Source organism: Grampus griseus, assembly GCF_964374135.1.
Source record: "Grampus griseus genome assembly, chromosome: 9".
In the NCBI taxonomy this organism is placed as follows: Eukaryota; Metazoa; Chordata; class Mammalia; order Artiodactyla; family Delphinidae; genus Grampus; species Grampus griseus.
Window position 1 is genome coordinate 45,374,036 of NC_139003.1, and position 26,707 is coordinate 45,400,742.

Genomic DNA, 26,707 nt, shown 5'->3' on the forward strand with positions numbered 1-26,707 from the left:
AAAAAAAAAAAAAAAAAAGGCAAGTCCCTTGAATTCAAGTTCAGGAATTGTCAAAACTAAGCTGTGATTTTCAAATCCGCTTAATCACAACTTTGGAGAAGAGAATGGAGGTATCTACCGGGCAGGAGGATGCTTCCAGGGAGCTGGAAATATTTTCTTCCTTGATCTGGGTGCTGTGTTCATGGGTGTGTGATTTTGCAATAATTCGTTAAGCAGAACATAGATGAGTTGAGCCCTTCTTTGAGTTGTGTACTCTTCTGTATGTACATTAGATTTGAACTAAAAAAGAAAGACAAGTGCCAGAAGCTCTGTAAATCTGAGGGTGACTCAGTACCACTGGGCACATAGTTACTGGTTAAGGTAAGAGGGCTGCCTCCTCCAACTAGCCGAGCTGGCCCCAGCCTTGGGTAGCCCCTCGATAATCCTTCTACTTGAGCACCAACTGCAAGGTAGGATTATGGATTTCTCTCCATCCCTCAACCTCACAGAGCACTCGGGAGAACAGAGAACGCGTCTATTCCTCTCTGAATCACCGGTATCCGCACAGAGAGAATGTTCCAGAAATGTCTGCGGAGGGAGTAAGGATGAGAATGAAGGGCTGTGTGCAAACACTCAGCGTGTGAGGTGGAGACAGAATGGCCAAGGGGAGGAAACTGTATCCTGCAGGTCTGGCTGGACCGTGTGGAGATGGCTGTTAGCAGAGGTGGGGGAACGAGGGGAGGGAGGGGAGACCTGGGCTCAGTGGAGGGGTCAGCAGGCTGGCCTGGCTGTAGATGGGATTTGGCGGTTGCTGTGCTCCACTCCTGAGGAGGGGGTGGCCTGAGTTTCAGTGCTGTTCCAACTGCCACTTCCCATGTGGCACAGGACTTAACAAGCCTCCCTGCTCTTAGAAACAAATGGCATGCAGGTCATTTAAACTGGTCAGCACTGGCCCTGTTAGCCAGCCACCGTTTCCCTTTCCAGAAGACGGGAAATATCAGGGAACAAACACACATTTCCTTGCTTATTTTTTCTGGACAGTGAGGAGAAGCCTTGGGAAGAGAAGCTATTGCCAGAATGAGCGCTGACTTACCGAGCACAGTCAGCTCCGCTATCTCCTTCAAACAGGAGTTTCTGTAGGACACAGCCTTGGACAGCGGCCAGAACCCCACACGGACCACCCTGCAGAGAAGGACGCGCGTCAGTGCCTGTGAGAACTGACCCAGGGTAGGGCCACCTGCTCCTCTAGAACCAGCCTCCTCCAACAGGTTACAGAGCCTCAAACAGGGGTCTCCTGCATGGTGACTACTTCTGTGAAGTGCTGACCCTGAGTCACAGAGAGTGGGTGACAGAGGCCCAGGTGCCCACCGCTAGAGGAAGGAGCAAAGTCTGTGGTGTGTGATGGGGGGAAAGTGACTCTTCACAACCCGTCAGCGGCTGTCACCATGGGTGTCCAGGCATCCAGAGACATGTTTCCGTGTCCACAGGCTGACGGTGTCAATTGTCTACCCAGCCTTCAAGGCCCATCCTAAAGGCCTCCTCCTCCAGGAAGGCTTCCCTGACCATCTCAGCCAGAAGCGAGCCCCTTGGGCAGCCTCCGCTTGTGTAAGCAATCTTGTTCCCCGGCCAGTGGCCTGCCTCAGCACCTAGTAGGTGTGACTTGGAGGGAGAGGGCTCCTTGAGGAGCTCACCCCTGTAGGCATCAGCAAGTACAAGGACTGTCAGAGCAGGGGCCGTGGGTGCCCTTGAACTCGGGGTGCAAGAAGATGTGCTGACTTGGCCAAGTTAGGGGCCGAAGTGGGTGGTCTTGGGGTTCTTCCTCAGGCAGTGTGGGGCAGGGGGAGGCTCCTGGGGCTTGAGAAACGGAACCTGGATAAGCTGCCGGATTTTACGGTTATCTTCTGGCCCTGGAAATGTGTATCTTGGCAACTGTGTATAAGCCATGTTCAAATCCTGCCACAATCTACCTCCATTTCCCTGTCTTATATCATATCCTCCCCGCACACTTCTGGTCCTCACGCTTGGTACTTTTGCCCCTTCCTGCAGTCCCTGTATTTTCACATGGCCTCCCTTTGTTCATGCTGCCCTCTGCCTCCAGTATCCTTTCTCCAGCTCTACCTGCAAAATCGTTTCTCAGTACTTAGCTTAAGGACCCTCTCTGGTACCCCTGAGCGGACACAGGCCCCCTCCTGCTCCCCGTCCCCTCCGGCATCATGCACCCCTCACGGCAGCGGTCATGTTGCCCCACTCTGCGCTGCCAGCCACACGTGAAGTTCCTGCCCTGGGTGACAACTCAGCAAATGAGGGGCTGGCGCAGGCAACACCCACAGGATTTACCAAACTGGGGGACGTGTGCCCCTGTCCGTGATGGGCCCACAGCAGGGTCCCTGGGGGCACTTAAAAACAACCTGCCTTGTTCTGCACGATGCCATATTTTAATGATGCTGAGTCATTAAAGGAAAAATTCTGAAGTTTCCATTCTTCGTTGAAACAGCAAAAGCTGGAACCAAACAGAATAGTCTTTATGTCCTGTCAAAAGAAGAGAGAATTGTATTGGTTGTTTTAAAAGCAAACAACAGTACACTGCTGGGTGTTTGCATTCCCACAGGAGCTGGTCTTGAGTTCTAGCAGGGTAGTCTGTTTTCCAGCAGGGTAATCTGTTTTCTTTTTATTTTGCAAACCCATTCTTCTCATATTTGAGGACAGAGAAAATGGACCCTCAGGGTCTTACCTCTGGAATATCTGTAAACCTTACCAGCCTGTGCTGACCCAGGCCAAAACCTTTTGAGCTTCCTTAGAAGTTCCTTGATACACAAAATTTTAGTTTTACAGAAGACCTTGGAGGTTCTCGACTGCACATTATAATTACCTACAGAGCCCTGAACAATCCTGACGCCCAGGCCCCGTGCCAGGCCAACTAAAGCAGAACCCCTGGGCGTCGGACGCTGGCATCTGTACTATTAAAAGCTCCCCAGGTGATTCCAACGTACAGCCAAGTTTGAGAACTGGTGCTCTAGCAAACTGTGACCCATACGCCAAATCCGACCCTCCACTTGCTTTGTAAATAAAGTTTTATTGAAACACAGCAATGCCCATTTGTTTATATGTTGCCTGTGTTTTCTTTTACATTACAATGGCAGAGATGTGTGGTTGCCACCGAGAGGCAAAAATACACTATGTAGCCCTTCACAGAAGAAGTTTGCCAACCCCACACTGGTACAACCCCTTCCTACATGTAAGGATCTCCTCTGCAACATCACTGGAGAGCGGTTCCCCCCATAAACTTGGCTTGAACACTCCAACCGCCAAGTGAAGAGGGTTCCCACCACTTCCCAAGGCAGCCCCTCCATTTCTTCACGGCTCTGTGTTCTCAAAACTTCTGGCTGATACGGATCTCCCATCAACCCAAGCCTCACCCTCCAGAGCCCCAGAAAGTGCCAACCCCTCCCCACTGACCAGCCCGTGGATGGGAAAGCAGAGCCTCATCTCCACTCACCCCTTCCCCATGCCGGCTGCCTCTTCTCTCTCCGCTATGATTTTACATCCGAGAGTATCTGAAGGGCCAGCATGTGGATTCTGTCACTACCCGCTCAGACCATCTCTTTGCAGGTCATATCTTTCCTACAGACTCACGTTTCCCTCTAGAATCGGTTCTTTTTTTTCTTTTCACTAAGTACAAGGAAAATCTCTGTGACAGAGCGTTTGTCTACACGTCATCACATGTGGGCTAGTGGCACTCAGGAGAGAGGGGTGGGTAAATTCATCTGTCAGGGCTTGGTTCCCCTTCTTGCACCAACTACGATCATCGATGTATTTGGACTGAGTTTCCCAAGAGCCTAGAAACTATAGGACCTTGAGTTTTCTGGCTGAAGCCCATGTCTATTCTCTCAATCACAGAAAGACAGCTCCCAGCTAGGCACAGTATGGTTGCCAGGTCCCAGGGTTATGAGCCTGGAAACCTGGGTCCTGCTTGCTGTGGCTGTGGACACCACGTGTGCTGGGTCCTCCTTTCTCTGTGTGGGCCTCGGTTTTTTCAGCTGCTTCTGGAGATGCTACTACTGGGTGGTCTTTAGAGGCCGCTGAGGACCCTTCACCAAATAGCGGTACCCACTGCAAAGAATCATAGCCCTGCGGCTACAGACAACCAGAGCACTCACTCCCAGGCTTGGGGCTACTTAACTGTGTCTGACCCTCTCCCTGTGGTTTCAAAAGAAGGAAGGGAAAAGGAGGAGAAGGATGGGGAGGGACAAAACCTCTAGAAAAACCTTTGACTTTCCATCTGCGTGCTGAGTAAATACCAGGTAAGCAGGAAGAGAACAGGGTCAGCTGTGTCCCCAGGAGTCTGATTTTTCCCTCCTGGATCCTGGCTGAAAAGCCAGTGGAGGACGGCAGGGGCAGCATTCCATCCCGCAGGAACCACTGGCCACGGAGAAGGGCGAGGCCCTATGGCAGCAGAGATGGTGAGGAATCCAGGACATCCCCACAGAGGAGGCTGCTGAGGCCAGGAACCGGCTCCCGAAGTCCTGTGACTCCAGGAGGTCACTGGTGTGAACCCAGGTGGCGCTGAGGAATTGGTAACACTTCCCTGTCCTTCCCTCACTGCAGCCCAGCCTGAGCCCAGCTCAGGGGACCAGTGCAGGAGCACAGTCAAGCTACTGAGGACAATTATCCCGTTCCCATCGCAACCCTGGAGTTACCGGTTGCGGACATGGTGAAGCAGAGCTCTGGACCAACAGAAAAGCTGGATTCCGGAATGTTTGAATGGGAGGAGGTTGTATCCTCACCTCTTGTCTCAGAGAAGGAGAGGGAGATGCCAGGACTAGGCCCTTGTTTTCCTGACTCTCCGTTCAGGTTTTCTTCCACATCACATGCAAATTTCCATTTTAACAGTGACTGAGAGATTATAACAGGATGAATGGAGCCAGAGAGATGAAAATCACCTCATCGGGCTTCCCTGGTGGCACAGTGGTTGAGAGTCCGCCTGCCGATGCAGGGGACACGGGTTCGTGCCCCAGTCCGGGAGGATCCCACATGCCGCGGAGCGGCTGGGCCTGTGAGCCATGGCCGCTGGCCCTGCGCGTCCGGAGCCTGTGCTCCGCAACGGGAGAGGCCATGGCAGTGAGAGGCCCGCATACCACAAAAAACAAAAGAAAATCACCTCATCCACACCAACTCAAACCCAGATGCCTTCAATTCACACCAACTCAAATCCAGACACATCACCTGGCACTTTTCAACTGACACCCACCTTTGCCACTGAGAGGTCGATGGGCTTTGACTCTACTTGCAGCTTGAGTATCGATGGCACTGGAGACAGGATGACTTCTTCCCTTAGCAGTTCATCCTCCACATCCTCTGAAAGACAACCGTGGCCACGTGAGCTCCTTGTTATGACTCACAGAGAACAGACTAAGAAGCCGTTTAACGCCCAGGACGCTGATGAGTCTTGAGGTGGCTGGAATGAGAGGAGGGCTCCTCCACCACCCACCCCCTGTCCCCGCTGAGCCTCCCAAGCCTTCATCAGAAGGAGAAAGGCAGAGTGAGAGCCCTTGCTCCGTGTCACCCCACGCTGGTCCCAGGATGCTGGCAGATGGGACTTGGCTATCAGTCCACTAGAAAGCTCTGCTCGTGGACGTGCAGAAACAAGGGCCTAGGCCTAAGCTGCAAGTCAGGCCCAGAAAAGCCTGGCTCAGACACAATTCTTACGAAAGGTGGGCGTGACCCACAGATCTGTCCCCCTGAGGACAAACATGAAGAGGGCGGAATTAGGAAAGAAAATGCCGCCCTTCCTGCGAGAATAATAATAGTTATAATAGATTATCACTATCGTGGCTTTCATTTACTTACCATCTGGGTTTTATCATCTGAGCCCCAGAACAGCTTCCACGAGAGAGTATCATCATCCCATTTAAAGATGAGGAAACTGAAGCTTAGAGAAGTTAAGGAACTGACCAAAAGTCACACAGATGGAAAATCGCAGAGATAGAACATAAACCCAGGCCAACTCCTAATTGCTCGGCCATCCTGCCAGTCAGACCTCCCTGGACCTCCAGCCGGAAGGGAAACTAAGTCACATTCTCATAGCTGGGGTGACTGAGGCCCAGAGGGGGTCCCAGCGTGGGTGTTGTCAGCGTCAGCCTGTGCTGTCCCAGCCGGTGAGGCTCCCTCTCGCCACCACACGCACTGCCGCAGCATCTACCAGAACCCTCAGAGGCAGGACCCAAGTGAAAACAGCCCAAGGCAAAGATGCTGGCAAAGCCGGGCAGGCCGGTCTCCAGAGAGCCTCTGGAGACTTCTTCCATCCCCCTTTCCCCAAGATTAAATGCTTATTTAAAAAGCACGCCACGCCGTATAGAAACCAACATTGCCTGCCATAATTCTGTGCATCTGGGACTACAGAAATGTCACAGTCCCTGCGCCGCATCTTCTGAGACGGTGTGCAAAGGCCAACATCCCCAGAACACGCGCCATAAGCCTTATTCTACAGCCTCCTTTTCTCCCCTGGAGGAGGACCAGGCACGGCACGAGGCTCGGTCCACTGAGATGGAGACAGATTTCACCTTCAGGGTGAAACAAAATTTTTAAACAAGTCTGGAATTTAAACGAGAACCTTTCTTAGTTAGGGTCTCTAAAAAAGCCACCCTGTGACCATGGCCTTACAAAAACACCTGAAATAAAGACCAGATGTTCACCCAGCAACACACACGGGTCTTGAAAACATGGCTCTGGGTAGAGAAAGTAAGAAAGCAAATGGGGTGTATAACACAACACGATTTACATCCATTATAAACACATGCACACAAAACAACACTAAGCATTTTTGCAAGAACGTACACAAGCAGAAAGAAATCACTAAACACGTGAGAGGGGTTGCTTACGGAGACAAGGGTCATGGGAGTGTAGCATGAGGCTAAAGGGAAATCAGGAAGGAAAGGCAAGAGGGAGGCCAATGAGCAGGCTCTGCAAAGGTCAATACTGAGAATATTAATTAAGCAACAGAGATGTGTGATTAATCCAATCCTAGGCATCTGAGGGCCAAAACAGAGGGGGAGAGTAACTGAGTGATTCTGCCAGACCCCGAAGGGTCCTTGTGATGCCTCAGCCAGACTGTTTCCTGGAGGCCCGGAGCGGGCAGGATTTGAGCCTATTCGGAGGCTTCTGTTTAGTCTAAGGCTGTCCTGAAGGGAACAGGGGCTGAAACATGCTCTGTCTGAGCCCCATGAACTAAGTCTGAGGCTGGAGGCTGGGGGCCCCAAGGGGGCTGACTGATGGAGCCCCCAGGAACAGGCAGCCTCCCTCGGCTTCTGCCAGGAGGCAGCTGGCGCCTGTGCAGGGAGCTGGTTCAGGACCATGAGGCAGGTCCAGATGTGGCGGGATGGCCATGCAAAGGAAAACAAAGCACTCCAGCATGACATGTTGGCCAAACAGATAAAACCAGCTGCAAACGCCAGTGGCTTGAAAATGCTATTTTTAAGGCCCTGGTGTAAATGGCTGGTTGAAAAGAAGCACGGGATTTTGTTTCCCACACCATTTTATTTACCCTTTGGAGGAAAACATATACGTACACGTGGTAGTACTTACTAGAGGCCTGTATATCTCTTTTTCCAGGTTCCCACCCAGTACTTCACACTAACTGCAAGATATCTTCTCCTGGAAGTGCCCCAATGCCCCGGACTCAGGGTTCTCAGCACAGAAGCCTTCCAGGCTTCCATTTTGGTAAGACTCCATCTCCCCAACCCTCCACCAGGGACCCAGGCCAAAACCTCAACCCTCTCCCACACGCCACGCTGCTGCGGCCTCCAGATTATACCGCCTCCAGAATCCTCATACGCTGCCCCCCGCCTTCTCTCCCCACTGTTACAGGAATGTGTTGTCATTTTTCTATTCGTTCATCAAGCACTTTACTGAGCACACATGATGGGCCACTGGTTATGTGGGACGGAGGAGGTCCAGAGATGGTGAAAACACCACCCCTGCCTTCAAGGAGCTCACTGCCTAGAGGGGGAGACAGAGCCCCAAACAAAGAACACGACGTTAGTGCTAAAATGGAGACGGGTGCAAAGGTTATAAGAGCAGAGGGGAAGGGGCAAATAATTCTGCCTTAAACGGTCAGGGAAGCTTCCCACAAGAGGTAAATATTTGATCAGGGTCTTGAAATACCCATAGGATTTCCCCAGATAGAACAGGGCCCCAGGCACCTCTTCTCTGGACTATTCCAAGAGACCCTCACCAGTCTCCCAAACTTGCAGACTCCAGCCCCTAAAATCCATCCTCCACGCACATCCAGAGATGGCCTCAAACATCATTCGCTTCACGTCTCTGCTTGACAAGACCTTGCCCATCCGTCAAGCCCAGTCTGAATGCCACCTCACTATGGAAACTTCTGGAACCCACCAGTCTTGGCCTACTCACCTCCTGAAGCAGTGAGGAGCTGCTGGTCATCCACTTTGTGTGTTGCTATCAGGGGTCACCTCTATTCCTTCGTCTCACCCAGCCCCACCCTCCAAGAAGGCAAGGCCACTTTTCATCACAGCGATGAAAAGTGCCTTTGACAGCCCTGTATGTGCCCAGGCGTGTAATGCTAACCAAAGTTTGCTGACTTGAACCAAAGAAAGATGAGTTGGGATGGGGAAGGGAATGCTATTCCTTGTTTCTGACCCCCCACCCCAAACTACTCTTCCCCTTTCTCTGGGTGACTGGGTTGCACGCCCTCTTATCTTTTATCTCCGTCGTCTTCTCTAAATCGTCAGTTGAGCCACCGGCAAAGAGGGGTCGGCCTCCCTCCGGAAAAGGCACACACACTTCAAACAGCTTGGTTCTGAGAGAATTGCTAAAAGCCTTCCTCCCAATAGAAGCCCTCCGGGGTCCCAAGGCCGGGAACTTTATGTCCAAACAGGAGTGGCTTTCATTAGAAAATCTTAAAGCGCTTCACAGAAAGGCTTCAGATGCCAGCCCTTCCCAGCTCCGGCCTTCATTCTGCACAGCCATGTGCCCAGTGAAATCTGCCCCTTCCTGGGTGGGCCAAATGATCCCACCAGCCATTTCTGATGATTAAAACTCTGAGGGGGCTTCCCTGGTGGTGCAGCCAATGCAGGGGACAAGGGTTCAAGCCCTGGTCCAGGAAGATCCCACATGCCGCAGAGCAACTAAGCCCGTGAGCCACAACTACTGAGCCTGCACTCTAGAACCTGTGAGCCATAACTACTGAGTCCGTGCGCCACAACTACTGAGCCCGCGTGCCACAGCTACTGAAGCCCGCGCGCCTAGAGCCCGTGGCTTCTCCGCAACAAGAGAAGCCACCGCAATGAGAAGCCCGCACAGTGCAACAAAGAGTAGCCCCCGCTCGCCACAACTAGAGAAAGCCTGTGCGCAGCAACGAAGACCCAACGCAGACAAAAATAAAAAAACAAAAAAAAACAAACCTCTGAGGAACTCCTCTTACCTCTGAGAAGAACTAAGCAGAATAAACAAACCCCTGCCTCCATCATTCGGAGGCCTGCCCCTGCCTTTCAACTTCATCAAAGCAAACTGCCAGCATGTCTCACGCAAGTCACTTCTAAAGGGCGAGCTGCTTTCCTCCTTCATATTGAAGGGAGTGCTTAAAAGGAGACGAAAAGGGTGTGAGCAGCTCTCAGCTCCTGTACGCCAAAATGGTCCAACAGGTAAATTGCTGGCTTCCAGGAGGAGAGCAAAGGTCAATGGCACTCAAGCCTTGTCCTTTCATGTCTGGTCCTTGGTTGTCCTCCTTTATTCTATTCCTGGCTTTTGCCAAGTCCTGCAAACACATCAGTCTTTGGAGAGTAGAGAATTCCAGAAAGAGAGAGAGAAAAAAAAAAAGATGGCTTCAAAACGAAAGAGTGGATGGACATGTTCTTATCTAGATCTTGCAGAGGAGGTACACAGATGTATACACATGTGAAAGGGCACTGAGCTGAACACTCAAGGTTTGTGCACTGATGTGCCTCACGATGTGTATTTTACACCTCAGTGATATGTGGGGGAAGATGCTTAAAGGATAGGCTTCTCCAGGCAGAGATATACTAATATTTTGACTGAGCACTGTCTTCTAGAGACTTCTATACGTTCTGAGTAACCCTAAAAGAACCTGCAAATGCAGAAAAGGCTTTTCTGCCCCCTCTCTCCCAGTGTGGATGTAGAAACGTCCAGACTTCTTATAAGGACTTCTTCGGGAGAGATAGGCAGTGGAAGACGGATTTGGACATCAACCAAAAAAGAGAGAAGCCTGCTCTACTCACCGGGCCAGCCCCTCCTGCCTGTGGTCAGGTGGGAAGAAAGGAGCCCGACCCCCAGGCCAGCAGAGAGCGCTACCACCCATTACCTCCCAGGCAGACCAAATGAAGACCCCCTGGGCCCTGATGGGCACAGCACCGAGGCCCCAGTGGTACCCACCAAGCTGCAGCACACCGAGCTCACCGTCGACCTTACTGGATGCTGGCAACTGATTACTCCTAGAAATAAAAAAAGGAAATGTCAATGCACCATAGGAGAATGACAGAGAGATGCAAACAGCAGAGAAGAGTGGGAGGAGTACCGGATGGGGCTTCAGGAGGTGGGCTCTCTCCAGCTCTGGCCCGGTTCTGTGTATGCCTTGCACCAGCACTCTCCCTCACTGAGCCACAGGTTCCGTATCGGATGGGACCAAATCACCTCTGGGGTGCTTTTCAATTCTGTACACACACACACCCCAACCAATATAGGTCGATGGACCCTGTAGTTTGACACTTGCCGAGAACCGAATGCAAGCTAATTTGCTGATGCCACTGTAATACTGCTGGGAAACACATTCACACGTGCACGTGCACACACACATCAAGTTCCTGCAATCACTGCACAGATTTTATCTCATTTTTTTGTTTGTCTCCTTTCTCCCAGCTTTCTTGTAAAGCTATCAGCAGCCATTTATCAGAAACCTCAAGAATGCACCAAAGAATACATACGGTGGTCCTGACTTGTAAATTCAGACATGTGCACACAGAGCTTTCTTTAAAGGGCCCACCTGTGTTTCAGCTCTCTTTGGATCTTTTTTCCCTCCAGCATGCATCGATCTGAACTGAAGTAAAATCATTTTTTAAAAAGAATGTATTAAAAATAACAACATTACATCACCCCCTTGAAAAATTCATTTACAATGTTAAAAATGACAGCTCTTTTGAACGTGGCATTGAAATATATTTTCCTCCAACATCCTTGCAGGCTAAGATATGATTGAAGTAACAATCATAATCTTGCCACGGTAGGTTCTATTGAATTGGCTTCCTCCTGAAGATGTATGAAGGGGCGTGAGTGGAAGACCATGGAGGACGCGCAGTACCGAATCCCTGAGCACGTCCTGCTCTGGACTCCGGGTTTCTTCCTCTGGCGCTGGAACACAGAGCTCCTCCACCCGCCTCCCAGGTGGCCCCTCATCCTCCCCCACGCAGTTGAGCCCATTTTCCTCAACTCAGAGCCACAAAATTCCTACGCCCCTAGGCTACCAGGATTCTGCAAGTGTTCTTGTGGGGAATGGTGAGAGAACAAGCTGGAAAGGGGAGCTAAGGCACGGAGGGGCAGCAGGAGGATGTAGAAGGGAGGGGGGGCACACAGACACTGTGCTCCCCTCCCCAGGGCCCAGCAATAAGGAGCTGCACTTTCATCAGAAGCCTCCACCAGCCAGCCACACCTCGCCCCACCCCCATCCTCACTGCCACTAAAGCCGAGGACCTGAGTCCCATCCCTTCCATCCCCTGTGTCACTATTTCACCTAGATACTAAGGCAAGGTGTCTGAGAAGCAAGGACTGAGGCGCAGGTGCTAGATGGTCTCTAAAAGCCACCTTGCACCATTCTGAGCTGGGAACATCAGCAGAAAAGACATCTCTGGAACACCCTGATGGCAACAACATCTCTCTTGGACCCATCTCTGCTCTCTGCCTCTTCGTCTCTCACCCAGATCATTCTCACAGCCCCCTAACTGGTTTCCTGACCCCCCGTGTGATGCCCCACCCGGTGCTGGTCCCCACATCTTCACACGAGTGTCAAAGGCATCTTTCTAGAAAGCAAACTTGACCATGCCACGGCCTGGCTGAAATTCTTCAAAGGTTCCCCAACATCGTCATCAACGAGAGACATGATATTTATAAACAATGATGGCAATTATAGCGGCGGCAAATACTTTCTGATTCCTTTGACTGTTGCAGGCACTGTGCTAAGTGCTTTGCAAGCATCAAAAGTCATCTGCTCCTCAAAAGAGCCTTAGGAAGTAGTCAGGGCACTGAGTCTCAGAGAGGTCCAGTAATTTCCCCAGAGTTACACAGCATGTAAGTGGCAGCACAGGGATCTGAACCTAAGCAATGACTCCGAAGATGATGGCAGCAACCATGACATACACTGCTTCCTCGTAAGACAAAGCCCAAGCCCATTAGTGTGCCCTCTGGGCTGCCTGTGACCTGGCTACCTACCGCCCCAGCATCACCTCCCTCTGCACTCTCCCACTCCACCTGCACGTCCTCCACGCTAACTTCTCAGCCCACGCCTCCACACCTTTTCACAAGCTGTTCACTCCACCTAGAATATCCCTTGGCAAGCTCACACTCATCCTCTACAGCCCCGTTGGAATGTTACCTTCCTCTCAAATGCAAAGCATGCATTCATTCATTTCTTCACTCACTTAGCAAACATGTGGCAGCTGTCCAGCAGGGCTGTCTCCCTGCCCCAGGGAGACCCAGTTGCATACAATAAACAGACATAAATTGCACTGTGACATGCTGTGGTAGGCTGGATAATGGTCCCCAAAGATATCTGCATCCTAATCCCTGGAAATGGAAAATGGTACCTTATATGGCAAAAAGAACTTTGCAAATGAGATTAAGTTAAAGATCTTGAAGTGGAAGAGAGTAGCCTGGATTATCCGGGTGGGGGCGACCTAATCACAAGTGTCCTTATAGGAGGGAGGCAGAAGGAGATCTGACACAGAAGAAGAGAGGTAGGATGACGATGGAAACGGAGGTTGAAGTGATGCACTTTGAGGACAGAAGAAGGGGCCTCAAGCCAAGAAATGCGGGTGGTCACTAGAAGCTGAAAAAGGCAAGGAAACAGATTCCAGTTGTTAAAGGACGAGCCCTGCCAACACCTTGACTGCAGCCCAGTGGAACTGATTTCAGACTTCAGTCTTCCACAACAGTGAGATAATACATTCATGTCGTTTTAAGTCACTAAACTGTGGTAATTTGTTGTAGCAGCCATGGGAAACATACACACAGTAAGAGAAACAATCACGGAGGAACAAAGGACTGTGAGGTCCCCTTGATTGCCTCTGTATCCTGCGTGCCCAGCACCTAGCCACTGCTCCATACATGGGTAATACCAGAGTGACCCTCACACAAGCTAGGTGACTCACACGGGTCACCTACCTTAGAGGTGCCGGAGCCAGGGCTCAAACCCAGGCCCCTGGCTCCAAATGCTCTGTGTTGCTCTGTTTTCTACTTTATGCTTCCCTTCCCTACCCAGAACCCTCCATGGCTTCCTGTGGACCAGGAGACAAAGTCCAAACCTCCCAAGTTGTCCCCTTGGCTCCCAAGGGCAAAGCCGCAGGGGCACGCGGATGGCCACGAGCCGTGAGGAGAGGGCGGGGATGATGTTCCTGCTGTGTAGGGTACAGCTGGGCCTCTTCCCGGTCATGAGACGTCCACCCTGAGGCCATCCATCAGCTGCGAGAGCCCAGCTCAGATGCTTTGTGCCGTTTCCCATAGATCTCTTCACCAGAGGAGACTTCAGGAATGCTCACACTTAGGGAATGCCCTATTGTTCCTTTTATGTGTCCCTTTGTGGCATAAGCATTACAAAGTTTAAAAGGTCACTTTAAAAGCATGTTCTTGCCTTTGAGTGAAAACTATTGTGAAAAACAATGACAAAAAGATAAATCAAGGATTCAAAACACTTTTTAAAAATGCGATTGTGCATATGACCTGGAGGCGTGTGTCCAAGTGCGCATCTAATAAATCCTCGGAGCCAGGCTGTAAACACGCGCTTGCCTGCGGGGTCTGAGGTCTCCACCTCCCAGCCAAACTCCTCTTCTGCCCCCAAGGGAGGGGCAAGGGCCAGGGCATCGCAGGTGCCGGGGGCTACGTAGGGCCAGGACTCAATCCCTGGATCACTGGGTCTTGGGTGGGTAGAAAGTGCCACTCAGAGACCAGAGTTCTTGTCTTTGATCCCCCCGACTCTGAGTGACCTTGGGCAAGTCACCTACCTCTGTGGGTATCAGGTGCCTCATCTGTACCTTGGGGAAAGCCTGAGCAAGACCACTCGCTGTGGAACATGACCAGGTGCACGGGCTCTGAGAGGACTGACGTGCCTGGGTCCCGTTATTCTTGGAGATGCTCAACTGCTTACACACCCAACACTCAGAATACTTCACCAGCTCTCAGCATTAAAATCAGACAAGGAGATGCGCCTTCCTCTGTGTTTGGTACTGGATACTTGGCTAAATGAGTTATGATTACAAAAGAAAGATATTCCATGAGAAGAAAGATATTGATCACTTTCTATATATTCTATTTGATGGAAATACTGAAGCCAGCGTGAATTGACCCCACGCATACAGCACAAGAATCCAGAACGTAAGAAAGTTACATAAAATTTTCCCGAGCCAGTGATATGCCAGCACACCTTAACTCAAGCCATGTAAAATCATCTGGAGGGGCACTTCTGCAGAGCAGGTCACACAAGATTCCCCGGGGGAGGGAGAGTTGTTGTTTTTTTTAAGTCCCACTGAAAATACGCTCAAAACAAAAAACTGTTAAATATGTGAGAAAACGATCCACCGTAAGTGAAAGCCAGCTGACACAGTAAGTAGGATTCCTAAGAACTTGAGATAATAGAACAGCAATCTAAAAGAGGCTGTAATTAGAGAGAGTAGGGGAACTTTTTAAAAAAGGAATGGAAATCATGCGAAAAGAAATAGACACTCTGAGAAAAGAATGGGCAACTCTGAAAAGCAAATACAGTCACGGAAATAAGAAAACTCTGGGGCACATAATGATGGTGATGGAAAATAGCATATCAAATACATATTTTTTAAATCCACGAGTCTGCTTCTAGAGGAGGAAGGAGGGCAGGGATAGATAACAGAAAGCTCTTCTCTGTAAAACACTGGCAACTAATAAATGGAAAAGGAATGATAAAACGACAAAAGTTAGAAAATCGCGATTTTATAAATTCCTAATATGGGAAAAGATCACCAATGGATGTTCAAACCATGGGCTAAAAGGTTTCTGAGGCACCGGATATTCATATGGTCTGAAAGTTACAGATTCCTTATTAATTCCAATAACAGAGAGATTGGCAAAACCCTAACGGACTGACCCAGCTTAGCATCACCAAAAATAAAACAAACTGATGTTACCATGCCCCTGATGTGATGTACTGGGAAGTACATCACATCACATATGTATTGTCCTTGCCAAAAACTGTTTGACATAAATCCAATAATGAAACAAATATATCTAGAATGTGGTCATTCTATGAGACACCAAGCCTACATCCATCATGAAAAACTGAAAAAGGAGGGAAATTGTTTGAGAGTAAAAGAGACTAGAGAGACACTGCAACCAAATATGAGTGAACCTTAAATGGATCCTGGGTTGGAAAACTAAAGTCTCAAAGAGCGCTTTGGAGCCATTTGGGAGAGATTTGATTATGGGCTTTATGTTAGCGGATGTCACTGAGTCAACGTGAAATTTCTTGGATGTGATAATGGTGCTGTGGTTATGTTCTTGTCCTTAGGAGATGCAAGCGGAAATATTTAGGGGTGAAATGCCATGATATCTGAATTTTACTTTCAATCAGTCATCAAAAATGTGAGGGAGGGAAGAAGAGGAGAGAGAAAGAAAGAGAGAAAACAAGTGCAAAAAAAATCTTAGAATTGCAGAAGGTAGGTTTCACGTACGATGCTTTCAACTTTTCTATGGGTTAGAACTTTGTTAAAGTTGGGGGAAACTTCTGGTAAACTTAAAAAAGGAGATTAGATACAGTGAAGAATGCAACTCCATCAGAAGAGAGACGAAATATATGAAAGAACAAATAAGAGACATGGAGGGAAAAAATTTTAAGTCCAATATACATCTAAAAGGAGTCCCAGAAGGAAAGAATAAAGAGAATGTGAGAAAGGAGATTATTGAAAAGATAATTGCTAAGAACCCACCAGACAAGCAGAGAAACATAATAAGTCTCAAATGATACACATGAAAGTAAATGCACACCTAGATATGTCATCTTAAAACTACCAGAATACCAAAGACAATGAGAAAAATCTTAGAGAAAAGGTAGATAGATTATCCATAAACAACAATTACTTTAGCAAAAGACATCTTTAGTATTCAAGATATTAAAGGTAAGGACAAAATGAAAACATTTTCAGACAAAGACTAAAAAAGTTTACCATCACAGACCTTCACTGAATGTATGACTAAGGGACTTACTTCAGGAGAAGAAAACTGAACCCAGAAAGAAAGAGCAGGATGCAGCAAGCAATGGCAGAAAAGCAATCTGTGAACATTTAGATAAACCTAAAGAAGAGCTGACAATAAAAATAATAACAATAGCAACTAATCTGGGGGGAGTTAAAAACAAAGGGATAGTACTAGACAACAATAAACAGGGAACCTGGGAAGGGGAAATGATCAGAATTAAAGCTTTCTAAAATCTTTGCATTTTTTGAGGGGGTAGAGATAGTGATTAACCTTAAAACTTTAAGTCAATTATGATCAAAACTTAAGAGTAACCATTAAAAGAGTAAAAAGATAGTATATAACTTCCAAATCAGAAAGCAGAAGAAAAAAGAACACGTATCAGTTAATTCACAAGAAAGTGCCACTGTGAAAAACAGCCTGGCGGTTCCTCAAAAAGTTAAACATAAAATTAACATATGACCCTGCAATTCCACTCCTAGGTATAAACCCAAAAGAACTGAAAACATGAAGGGACACACCTTCGTAACAGCACTATTCTCAATAGCCAAAAGATGGAAACAACACAAATGTCCACCAATGGATGAGTGGATAAACAAAATGTTACACATCACACACTGAAATACTAATGCACCATAAAAAAGACTGAAGTACTGATACATGCTACAACATGGATAAATCTCAAAAACATTATGTTAGGGCTTCCCTGGTGGCACACTGGTTAAGAATCTGCCTGCCAATGCAGGGGACACGGGTTCGAGCCCTAGTCCGGGAAGATCCCACATGCCGCAGAGCAACTAAGCCCATGCACCACAACTACTGAGCCCACGTGCCACAACTACTGAAGCCTGTGTGCCTACAGCCCGTGCTCTGCAACAATAGAAGCCACTGCAATGAGAAGCCCGCGCACCGCAACGAAGAGTAGCCCCTGCTCACCGCAACTAGAGAAAAGCCCACGTGCAGCAACGAAGACCCAATGCAGCCTTAAAAATAAAATAAAATAAATAAATTTATAAAAAACAAAACCAAAAAACACATTATGTTAAGTGAAAGAAGCCAGAGACAAAAGGTCACATATGATTCCATTTATGTGAAATATTATGGACTGGTGGTTTCCAGGGGTTGGGAGTGGGAGGAATGGGGAGAAACCGCTTAATAGGAAGAGATTTTACTTTGAAGAGAAGAAAATGTCTTAGAACTAGGTAGAGGTGGTGGTTACACAAATTTGTGAATGCACTAAATGCCACTGGATTGTTCACTTTAAAATGGTTAAGTTGAAAAAGAAAGGAAGGGACTTCCCTGGCGGTCCAGTGGTTAAAACTTTGCCTTCCAATGCAGGGGATACAAGCTCGATTCCCGGTCGGGGAGCCAAGATCCCACATGGCTCACAGCCAAGAAACCAAAAGACATAAAACAGAAGCAATATTGTAACAAATTCAATAAAGACTTTAAAAATGGTCCACATCAAAAAAAATCTTTAAAAAAAAAAAGGAAAAAAAGAAAGGAAAAGTATGGCAAGATCAACGTGTAAAATATAACAGGACAAATGAATTCAAGTATATCAGTAACTATAATAAAGGTGAATAAATTAAACTTGCCAGTTAAAAGACAGACACACTCAGATTGATTTTTTAAATTAGCAATATGCTGTTTCACGTGATACATGACACAAAGGAAAACAATAAAGCATGGGGAAAAAATATATCACTTGTATGCCAACCATTTAAATGCGAATGTAGCTAAATGCTATCGGATAAAAATAAACTCTCCGATAAAAAGCATTATTAGTGATAAACCTACTTGTTGCAGAATAACAAAAGGAGCGATTCAACATGAAAATTTAGCCATCGTGAACCTCTGTAAAATGGTTAATAATAGTCCTACCTCAAACGTTTGTGGTGAGAATTCAACAAGTTAATATATCAAATGCTGAGAATAGTATCCGACAGAGTAATTACCATGTGTTAGCTGAGATGATGATGATCAATGACGCAAGTATAACCTTGATTCCAAAAACCTAACACTTGTAAACGTAAGTGCAAAACTGTGAACTAAAATAAAAGGCCACAAAAAATAAATTAAATAAATAAATAAAAAAATAAAAGACCACTTCATCAGCCATGAGTTTAAAAAAATGTTGACCTAGTAGGTATGCAAGAATATTTTGACATTAGAAAATCTAGTAATTCCCTAGAAAACCTAGAAGTTCTCCAAAAGAGGGAAGATATGTAAAACAATCTCAACAGATAAAGAAAAAGTATTGGATAAAAATAAATACTCATATAAATTAAAAAAAATAAAAACTTAGCAAGCTCAAGGGAAGGGTTTTGCTCTACTTGATATGTACATATTTGAAGCCTACAGAGCATCCTAAAACTGAAGCTTTGGAAGCTTCCCCACTGGAGGCAGTAGCCTGATGAGGATGTCCATTATCCCACGAGATTCAGAACTATACCAGAGATATGCTAGAGGCAGTATAATGAGACAAGTGAAACTGACAACCCCAGGGCCAGAGTCCAGGTTTCCTGACCCAGGTTCCCCACTCTTTCTACTACCCTGCTTCAAAAAGAACATGCTTTTGGAATAAACATGAAGGTTCGATGGTAATGAAGCAGAGGGCTGTGCAGTTGTCAATGGACATACCGAAACTGGACAGATGAGCCGCAGGTCCAGCTCGTGCCAGAGAAGACTGGCATCATCTGGCAATAGACTGATTGCCTCACGTCTCAACTTCCCTTTGACCAGGATCATCTCTGTGAAGCTGCAACGGCCGTCACCTCCAGTGATTTTGGGTTTCAGCTCTTCGGGCCCACCGCATGCCTACCCGCAGGCGCTGTTTGGCCATCTGTGCGCTTGGCAGGCACCTAGGAGGCGCCCTAGGAGCAACGGCTGTGCTGTGTCGTGTTCCTTCCCTGCCTTCCCAACAGTGACTCTGCACAACCCTTGTGATTCAAGGCTCTTATCAAAGACTGAACTTCGGGAGGGGTAAGCCTCAGTGAGGTGGATCCCTGACGGCAAACTAATGTAAAAAGAACTTTTAAAAAAATTCTCCAGAGAAGAAAAGATTTCAACGTTCCTGCCCTTTGGCTTCCTGCAGAGGCTCACCCAAGCTCCCCCAGATGAGGACGAGGTACAGAATCACGGTGAGTTAGACCTGGAAGGCGCTCAGGAGTCACCTGCCATAACCTTCGGTTTTACAGATGAGGAAACTGCGCTCTGGAGGGAGCAAGGGGGCTCCTCCAGTGTCTCCACCGCCCAGTGCTCAGCCCGAGGCGATCCGAGTCCCAGCCGCAGGAAGCGCTCCACCTCCCTGGGCTGTCACATCCACAGGCATTTTTAAAACTAAGCCGTCAAAGAACATGAGGTCTCATTAAGGGCTGGGTTATCAAGAAGTCATCAAGTGCACAGATCTCAGTTTTATACCCGGCACTTGCCAGCTCTCCAGCTGTTGACCATCAACATATAAAAGGAATCTTTTTGTTTTCCTCTCTCCTTTCTCTTAAGGATGTGGAAAACCTGACTGGAACTGCCTAGTCTGAGACTTCCTGTGAGAAAGTGCTCTGCTTGGAATACTGTGAAAGCAATCTGCCTGAGCAATTCGGCCCAAATAAATTATCTTCCTGAAACTAATGAAAAACTTTCATTGGGAATTGGGCCGCATAGCCAAGACTCTCTCATCCGGGTTGGACAAAGGTTGGACGAAGATAGGGGTCACTCGGTGAGCACGGACTGGGAGGGGAGGGGTCCCTGATGGCCCTGCATCCTCCTGGAAAAGCACTCGGCTCAGCCTGTGGAGCGAGAGAGAACACACATTGTACTCTCGCCTCCTGAACCATTGTTCTTTGAGGGTGACGATTTATCAGCTTAACTCTCCTTCCGTATGCACCCCTCCCCACAGGCTTTGGAAAACATCCTCGGCCAGAAGTGTGCACAGCTAGAGCAAGATCCAAAACCAAGTCCAACATTTCTCCTTCCCTGAGTTGGGCTGGTTTCTGGCACATTTCAGGAACAGAAAAGACATTTACCCCGGTCACCAGGTTATCAGACTGGGAGGGTTCCTGCATGGGCACACAACTGGCAAAACAAAGCTGTACCAGCTGTGCCCTTCCTTCATGTTACTGAAGTTTGGCACGAGGCCTTGGCATACAGCTGGTGTTTAATGGATGCTCCCTCTGGAAGCTGAGGAGTACTCAGGGTTCACCTAGATAAGGCTCATCCCTCTGGAAGGGATGGAAGGGCTAACCCACACTGTCTAGTCTGGCAGGGGTGGGAATGGAAGGCAGAGCTTCTACCAAGAACCCCTGGGTCGTGGGCAAAGCAGAAATAGAATGTCAGGCTCCAGACTCCCACCTTAGCTCATTTTCATCTATCCCGTGCTGGACGCTGGAGCCACTGACTGTGTTTCCTTAAGACCCAGAATGCACTGGGACTGGCTGGTCGCTCCTCCCGTAAGGGATGCACACTGGCAGGACTGCAGGCTCCTCCAGCTCCTATCGCTCTGCCCTTCTCTCAGCCTGCAGTTTCCCGGGTGTGGCTGAGCTCAGCTCCACATGGCAACGGGTGCTGAGAGGCAGGCACTGCTCAACAGGGGGTGAAAAGGTGGCTCCAGGAAAAGAAAAATACCCTCTTGAAGGACAAGTGGCCTCTATGGAGTACACCTCTGGGACACGGACAGACCCACTGAGTAACCACTCATTCACCCGAACTGTGCAGTTCACCAAGCACAATGTTGCTAGCCACGACCTTCCTTCCTCTTGGTCTCGCCTCCTCTGCTCTGCCCACCAGCACTTGGCTGCGTAGCTCAGCCAAGCCCAGCCATTGTGAGATGCAGGATGAGCCCAGTGACCAGGGATGGAGTGAGAGACATGAGGTGGTAACGGGCCACGCCGTGAGCCCCGCCCCCTCCTGGTGTGCGCCCCAGACTGCACACCCAGCAGGTGGGATCGCTAAGGCTGCCTCTGATGAGGGTTCCCGGCAGGGGAGTGAGGGCCTAATAGGATGGTTCCCTCAGAGACAAAGATTCCCCCGGGCCCCGCCCTCTCTGAGGCTCATGTGACAGCGCGAGATGGAAAGGATTGCCTCTACAACCTTGGCCGGGTCCCAGGAAGTCTAAAGTCACACTTGGAGTTATAAAAGGGAAGGTTCTAACGTGCGCCTGAAAGACATTCCGTAAGAGTTGCCGCTGGTTTCCATCGTGGACTGGAAAGCTGTGCGAAGATGTTTTCTTAGCTGCTAGGAGAAACTGCTTTTTGGCACCATGACTGCTCTTCACTGCCTTAGTGAAGCCCAACGCATCCAGGGAAGGAGCTGTCCCAACAAGAGAGGCCGGCTTTTTCCAAGTCCCATTAAACATTAAACCCACTCAGGTTCTGTTTGGTAAAATATGCCAAAGGGTGGCGTAAAACAACTTCTGGGAAGAAATATTTTCATTTTAAACTCACAAAACGTTCCCCTGCATAAGCATTAATAGAAGAGCCATAAGCAGCAAGTCTGAAACAATATGTCTGGGTCCGAGGTTAACTTCATACCACTTTGAAGACAAAGCAACGGGGGTGCGTTTACTTTTAGAAAGCGTGCGGAGGCGTACACTTAACTTTTTTTCCGGAGCTCCTGTCTTTCCCCAAGCAGACGTGGATGAATCTTCACCTTCCTTCCCTGGGCTTCCACTGTCTTCTCTGTGACATTCTAAGGGTTCTAAGTTTTGTCCTTCCAATAGGAATTGTTTATCTGGGTGTTTATTTCTACTTTACCAAGCACTTTGAAAGCATAGTTTTTAATTTACTTCTCACAGAAAGCCTGTGTGTGGGGTAGCAAAGGGACTTTTTAGCCTTATTTTCAAAACTGAAGACGCTGAGGCTCAGAAAATCGAAAATGGTCCAACACAAACCAGTCCACGGCACACAGACCCGTGGCCAAACGGGGACCACACAATACTGTGACTCTTCCCTGAGGCTTAATTTATGTATTTCAAAGGCTGGACTTTTCTTTCAAGATTATATCTGTATTTAAATTTTACAAAATTGTTTTAATGTTCTTACTTAGCCAGAAAAATAATAACAACCTGAATAGTGTCTGATTTACCATGAAGTTAATGGGGCTTAGGCTTCAGGGACCCTCCCTTGCACAGGCCCTTCCAAGAGGCCCTAGCACATGTTGGCATGGTCTTCTATTTTTGTCAAATTTACAAAAATGAGGTAAGTTTATATTCTTTGTCTTCAAGAGGCACCCAAACTGTGTAAGTTTCAGGCTCACAACGTTTGGATCTGAACCTGGACCCAAGGAGTTTGTTCTTTTGTTTTCTTTTTTATTTGGCTGATCCAGGAGTTCCCAGTGACCCACCAAGAGATGTCCCGAAGTCTCCTCCACCCCAGACACCCTGTAATTGTCTTGTCTAAGTTCGTACAGAGAAAGGTCCAGCCGAGATTGGCTCACAGAGGTCCCCTTTCTTCCACCCCATGCTGCCCCATCACACACACAAAAAAGGAATCTCTAGGAAATTTTGACTTACACCAAAAACACAGAGGACTGATTGTTTTCTGGGCATTTCTTAGGAAAAGGAGAAAGAAATGTTGCTTTAAACCCAATTGAGCTTTGCAAACTCTGAGCATTACAGCACTCACACACATAAAACCGGAGAGCTGTGGGATTTCCATGGGTGAGCAGGCCCCCGTCAGGACACACACACCCTGGGCTAAAATTAGATGTGTCCCTGAGCCAGCTAGGTGGCCTCCCTGTGCCTCTCCAGGTAGTGTCTGCACTTGAAATGAGGTGCGAGGGTCCCCGGGTACCAACCAGAGTGTGGAAGCCTTTCCTCCCCACCCCTCTGGGGTTACCACCCCTGCCTCTAATGAGGGTTTCTCAGGTAGAGAGCCTAGCAGGGCGGGTATTCAGTGGGAGCTGGGATGTGGATAAGCACAGCTGCTCAAAGGTGGGGAATCTGTGCTGGAACTTTCCATGAGCCCTAAAGCAGGGGAGCGCAGGACCCACCTCACAAAGAAGTCAGGACCTGAGGACTGAGAATTTTAGCACAGGGCAAGTATTCCTTCCCAGATCCTTAAGAGGTAACAATATTCCATGTGAGTTTGCAAGGAGGAAAGAAAAAGAAAAATCAAAGCAGCACATTCTCTTTTCTCCTTAATAGTGGAACTTCTGCAGAAGTGGAATGAAGCCCTTTGGCAAGGCTCTGACTCCCTTGGTTTCTAGGGATCTAAATGCAAATAACACAGGCAGGAGACTGAAAGCACACGCCCTCCAACCCCCCCCCCCCCCCCCGGAGTCCTTGCTTCTCCAGGCCACTCCCTTCTGCCAAGGTTACCTATCCCCGGCAGGGTGGACGTGCAGGGACTTGCAGACTGCAGCCCCTGCTGGACCGTGTGGGCGAGCAATGGTCCCAAGGAGCACGGCCAACGGGAAGAGCTTTGACCAAAGGTATCTGGAGCTTTTTCCAGGACAAATAGAAAAACCATGTGTAGCAGCTGGACCCACGTCGGGCAGTCTCCTGTTGGAAATGTCACACTGAGCTGCGCGATGTGGGTGTAATCAAGGAACTGTGAGTTTCGAGAAAACATCCGGAAGGTATGGAGCGGGAAGATGCGGCCAGGCTGTGGGCGTGCGCATTCCAGGTGCAACAGCGTGGGTGGGGGAGGATGGATCTGGTGAGGGAGGGTAGGAATGGGCTTCGCAGTGCCCACCAGGATGACACCAAACGAAGCTGCTTTCTGTGCCACTGGAAAACATATATGAGCTCTTGTTTCTGTCACAGCCACTGGTTCCTTGGAGGTCAAAGGGCTCGAGGATGCCCATATACAACAAGGAAGGGGCTGTGTCGGGGTGATTCCTCGGTGTCTCCTGGGCTAGCCTGTGTCTGTACCGTCACCTCACCCGGATGCCACCATTCCATAGTGACCAACTATGACCCTATTACGTTCTTCATGATCTTTTCTGAGAGACAAAAAATAGATCCTATTGACTTCATTTTTCCTATTTGTTCCATACATACTTGCCCTTTCTATTTTGAAAAGTGTTAAATCTACAGGAAAATGGAAAGGACTGATACCATAACACTGACATACCCCTCACTTACAGTGACGAATTGTTAATATTTTGCCTTATTTGCTTTCCCTCTCTACTTCTCCTTCTCTCTCTCTCTCCAAATACACACAAACACACACATTTTTTTTTTTTTGCTGGAAAAAAAATATAATATCTGAAAGCAAGTTGCAGATATTACGTCAGCCTAACTCCTAAGAACAGTAACAGCCTCCCACAATCCATGGGGGGTTATTGGTCGGACAACACTTTTTAAAACCAGGATCCTTGTGTAAGCTCTCCCAGACTCCTGCGTCTGACAAGTGTACTATTTTGGAGTTATTTTCTTGAAAAAGAAGAATGATACGTCATTCATAATGCCTTTAATGGGCCAGGTCCGTTTTTGGTTTTTATCTAACATGGATACTTCCAACTCCTCTCTTCTTCTTTTAATACACCGTGTAGGGTGGGGGGTGAAGAGGCTCTGAGTTGTAGAGGCGTGTGGCTGGATTTCCTCGGCAGTTCCTGGCACTGGCTCCTAGACACTTGTTGAAATGCCCTTATAAGTTCATCTGCTCTCTGGATAGTAGCTTCTGGAACATGAACACTCAATGTGTCATTGCTCCCTGAGGAGGTGATTAAGAAAAACGAGGCAGCTCTAAGCCTTGCAAAAGAGCCTCCAGTCCCCAGACGGGTTCTTGGTTTGGTTTCTGTCAATGACTTTTTTAGTTTGCTCAATTTTTTTTTTTTTTCCTCATTCAAAAGAAGAAGGGAGAAGGCCAAACAAAGTGACACTGGGAGCAAAGGAAGCGTCATCATCAATTCTAGGAGCGCCATCCTCCATCATGGACTTCCCCTTTCCCTACACTCCACCAAGGAATCTAATGAAGCCCCAGGCCTGGAGTAGAAGCCGTGAGAGCGTGGACCACAGCGGTGCGGGCCCGGGCAAGGGCAGCCCACTGTGCCAGCCCGCCGTCCAGGCCTGGCCTCCGGAGAACTTCTGAAGAAAAAGAAAGGCGGGAGCGCACATCCAAGTGGCCCCCGCCTCACCTGGGCCCTCAGTGCACAGGGTGGACATGCCCTGCGGAGGAGGGCCTGCTCCGTGCCTGAGTCAGGGAACCCAGCCCACACTCCCCACTGCCCTCGGCTGCAGCCCACACAGTGGGGCTCAACTTTTCTCTTTAGCCATCACCATCTTGCATAATCTGCCTCTAATCTCACTTCCCACCCCTTTCTTACGCAATGTTCATTTATTCAGGAACACGTCCATCCATTCAAGAAACAGCGTGCTTGGGCTAACTACACAGCAGCAAAGAAAGCAAGTATTTATTAAAGCAGCTACTGTGGGCCAAATGCTTTACATACATTATTTCATTTACTCTTCATAACATAAAGATAACATAAACATAAAAGTAGGTATGTCATCCCATTTTTTAGATGAAGAAAGTAAGTTGTAAAGATTTTTTTGAAAACACACGCACACTGTGCCCAAGGTCACCCTGTTAGTAAGGGACAGATCTGTCCAATTCTAAATCTCGGGCCCTTTCAGCCTCACCATGCTGGGTTACTAAATATATTAAAGATGGAGCGCCACCTTGCAAAGTCTCAGAACACAATAAAATGCAATGTTTCCCAAACAGCAGTCCTCAGTCACTTAACAAAGATTTGCTTAATTGGAATACATTTCAAATACCTCAGAAACTCTGCTGAGCAGAACTGGCTCTTTCACTGAGGATTTAAAAGGTACTCTGGGAACTTGTAATGCCCCGGGCCGGTCATTACGGACATCAATTATCATTGTGGAGCTTGGCAGAAGATGAATCTGGCTACTGTGGCCGCTGCCCACTCCCGGGCCCGCCCAGGCCCACACTTCCTGTCCCCTCAGAGTCTCTACGAATGATCAGTTTCTCCCCTCTGCTCCTGCCGCCCAGCCCCTGGCTTACAAAGGTGCTCCTATCTCTCCCATCCTGGAAAGAAAGACCCTGTGCCCTAACCCTCTACCCTCTTGAGCGGCCATCCTGTCCCTATGCTTCTCATCCCCTCTAACTTCTTTTATTTTTTTCTTTTATAGATTTATTTATTTTTGGCTGCGTTGGGTCTTTGTTGCTGCACACGAGCTTCCTCTGGTTGCGGCGAGCGGGGGCTACTCTTCGTTGCGGTGAGCGTGATTCTCACTGCGGTGGCTTCCCTTGTTCCGGAGCATGGGCTCCAGGCGCGCAGGCTTCAGTAGTTGTGGCAC

At 48.4% G+C, this 26,707-nt stretch overlaps 1 protein-coding gene across 1 annotated transcript in view; it reads right to left on the reverse strand.

Annotated features, from left to right (window-relative positions):
- The window catches only part of MINDY4 (MINDY lysine 48 deubiquitinase 4), a gene marked incomplete at its 5' end in the record, with an annotated part of 112,682 nt that overhangs the window by 48,506 nt on the left and 37,469 nt on the right, over window positions 1–26,707 (reverse strand). Inside the window, 4 exons of the mRNA XM_082661752.1 lie at window positions 1,073–1,161; window positions 2,392–2,508; window positions 5,228–5,334; window positions 10,390–10,448. Of these exons, the coding sequence (XP_082517878.1) occupies window positions 1,073–1,161; window positions 2,392–2,508; window positions 5,228–5,334; window positions 10,390–10,448 (372 nt within the window). The remainder of the gene's footprint in view (window positions 1–1,072; window positions 1,162–2,391; window positions 2,509–5,227; window positions 5,335–10,389; window positions 10,449–26,707) is intronic.